Below are 3,115 nucleotides of genomic sequence, written 5' to 3'. Positions count from 1 at the left end.
AGCGGACGCCGCTCTCATCGAAGACCTTGCGGCACACGGCGTCCACGATAGGCTCGCCGGAATCGAGGAAGCCGGCGAGAGTGCTGTACATGTGGGGCGGGTAGCGCTTCTGGCGGCCGAGCAGCAGGCGCTTGCCGTCGGCCGAGATGACGGCGGCGATCATGGTGGGGTCCGTACGCGGGAAGCTGAGGTTCGAGATGCCGGTGCGGGTGGGGCAGTCGGCGCGCGGGGTGCCGGAGGCGGCGGTGGCGCGGTCCGTCGGCGGGCAGATGCGCTTGAAGCCGGCGTGGCCTGAGAGGGTGCGCGCGCCGCAGCCGCCCGCAGAACTGATTGCGGGCGTTCCAGTCAATGGTGGAGCGCGCCTGGGCGTAGAGAGCAGCTAGAGGAGGGGGGTTTTCTGGTCAGGCCGGGCTGTTTTGCTAGCAGCGTGTACCAGACACACACAAAAGAAAAACGTACCTGATCGGGCATCGAGGGAGAGGTGTATCCTCGCCTCAAGGAATTTTCTGCCACGAGCCTGCTGCTCGTCGATGAAGGTCTGAGCAGCGGCAGCGTAGGTGCCGTGGGGTGTCACGTCGACGGCGAAGTAGGGGCGGCCCTTGTGACCCTTGTACTCGAACGGGACACTGCCGTCATCGAGGAGACCGAGGAACAGGACGACGGGACGGTTCTCGTTGGAGTCAAAATTCTTGATGAGATCGTCCTCCGAGGGTCCAAAGGGGTCCTCGCCGGTGACCGGGGCGAGGTCCTTGTACGTCAGAGGAGACAGCGTGTTCGGGTCATCGACCAGGGGTGTGAGATTCTTCAAGGCGAGGAAGCGAGTTTCCTCGAGCTGGAAGGCCGTCCTGAGAAACCCGAAATCGGTGCGCAGCCATGACAGGCGGTTGACGGGGTTCCCGGCAAAGTAATTGATGGTCTCACGGCCAAACTTCTTCGACAGCGACGACTGAGGGTCATCCAGCGGCGGGAGAAGCTGAGGGGCGGCGTGAGGAGCCATGCCGAGGTATGTTTTGGCGGGAGCGGTAAAGCCGGAGGCGAAAGAACGATGGAGGCAGCGGTTCCACGGTGCCCTGGTGCGCAGGGCAGTGAGCAGGATGGGGGACGCAATGGTCGTAGTGATTGCTGTTGGACGCTCGTGAGAGGAGGAGAAGGGCACGGGAGGGGAGGGTTATGGAGGATATGTCACGGAAGGCGGAATGTCGTGATGGGCGGCGGTGGTTGTGAGTTGTTCGAATGAGAGGTGAGTGCTTAATAATCCAGTGCCGACTCGGAAAACCATCGTGGGGCGGCGACAGCAAATGTTGCATCACCATTTGACAGCGCTAGCAGAGAGCTCCGGTGCGGAGCGTTGACTGCGTGATGATTTGGCGTTTCGGCGATGGGCCATTCTCGAGGGTCTCTGATCAATGGGAATCCCAATGATATGGACTTGATTGAATCGCAGCTCACCATGTAGACATCCCTCATGATTCGACGTTGAAGCAGGCATCATGACAAGTACCCCACCTTCCACTTCTGCTTCCATCGATGGGTCGGCGAGAGCTCTCGCAGCTGTCGGGCGAGCTGGCTCAGGGTTAGGGTTGGCGGGGACCCTGGCCTCGGCCTCCCCGCATTCCAGATCGCCCTGTGACGTCGCTTTCGTTCGCTAAAAACTCTACCCTTGCAGGACCTTGCAGGGGGGCACGTGGAGCGTGTAATGACGAGCCTATCGAGTTTTGCAGCTCGCTCCGAGGGGAGGGAGCACGGCCACCCGGATTGAGACCCGAGAGGAGCTGAACGAGAAGGAGGCAGGCTTTAGACACTCCAGGCCTTAGAACCTCCACTGGAACCAGCCAGCACAGGCGGCTTGGACGACGAGGAAAAAAAGTCTGCTCCTGCCTTACCACTTTGCTCGGCACGCGACCCAGTTCCGGTCAGAGGTCAATTGAGTCACGGCCGACGCCATTTTTCCCTTCGCTTGTTCTTTTCTTTCTCCCATCTTCGTCTTGTCGGAGTTCTTTGTTACATCTAGGCGGACCCCAGGAACCATTCGCCCTCAAGCACCAGACTGCTCGTCCCCTCCCCACCTCCCTCGGGTGCACCCTCTGACGAACGCATCGTCACCACTGCCGCCCTCCTCGAGCTGTGCGCTACGACCGCGGCCAGCCGGCTGTCGACATGTTCTCCATGGCCCCTCCCACGGCGCCGTTGCACCTCGACGTCGAGGCCATCTCGGGCATCTGTGGCTCCATCTCCATTGCCTGCTGGGTCGTCGTCTTTTCGCCCCAGATCCTCGAGAACTTTCGCCGCAGCAGCGCAGACGGACTGTCTCTGCAGTTCATCATTGTCTGGCTTGCCGGCGATGTCTTTAACATTCTGGGCGCCGTCCTGCAGGGCGTTCTTCCGACCATGGTACGTTTTTCTACCAGCCCGCTCCCCCCAAAAACGGGTTGTGGCCGTCCAAGCTGACGTGTCAGATCATTCTCGCCATCTACTACACCATTGCCGATATCGTACTCCTCGCCCAGTGCTTCTACTACCGCGGCTTCACCTGGAGGGACGAGGTCGTGCCGCCAGCACCAAAGCCAAGACCCGCGCGCGTCCCCGACGGCGAACGCGACATACTCAACGAGCGCACCACGCTCCTCGACCACGCCGCCGCCCACCGCGAGCGCCGCGGCTCCGATTGGTCGAACCTCTCGCCAGCCGTGCCGCTGCACGACGGTCCGCCGCCCGCGACGCCGGCGCAGCCGACGCGTCTGCAGACGGTCCTCTGGAACGCCGTCGCCATCCTCATGGTCTGCGCCGCCGGCGTCTTCGGCTGGTTCCTCAGCCGGCGCTACTCGCCCAAGCACGCCGCCGGCCACGACGGCCACGATGGTGACCACAGCGCCGACCAGCCGCTCGGCTTCAACTTCTGGGGCCAGGTCTTTGGCTGGCTCTGCGCCGTGCTGTACCTCGGCTCGCGACTGCCGCAGATCCTGCTCAACTACCGCCGCAAATCGACCGAGGGCGTCAGCATGCTCTTCTTCCTCTTCGCATGCCTCGGCAACCTGACGTACGTGCTGTCCATCTTTTGCGTACGACCCGCACTGCGGCCGCCACGGCTGCACGCGGGATCGCGGTGTACTCGCGG

The 3,115-nt window shown here is 62.5% G+C and overlaps 1 protein-coding gene across 1 annotated transcript; it reads right to left on the bottom strand.

Annotated features, from left to right (window-relative positions):
* Positions 1 to 159: 159 nt before the first annotated feature.
* VDBG_06733 (conserved hypothetical protein) lies at positions 160 to 997 on the bottom strand (the record flags this gene model as incomplete). The annotated part of the gene is made up of 2 exons (XM_003003125.1): positions 160 to 326; positions 460 to 997. 2 exons carry the CDS (start codon positions 995 to 997, stop codon positions 160 to 162), a joined length of 705 nt encoding a protein of 234 aa, XP_003003171.1.
* Between the last annotated feature and the right edge of the window lie 2,118 nt (positions 998 to 3,115).

Source organism: Verticillium alfalfae, genomic scaffold (assembly GCF_000150825.1).
Source record: "Verticillium alfalfae VaMs.102 supercont1.8 genomic scaffold, whole genome shotgun sequence".
NCBI classification, from domain to species: domain Eukaryota; kingdom Fungi; phylum Ascomycota; class Sordariomycetes; order Glomerellales; family Plectosphaerellaceae; genus Verticillium; species Verticillium alfalfae.
The sequence above is the reverse complement of the archived record's forward strand: the minus strand, read 5'-3'. Positions and strand labels throughout refer to the sequence as shown.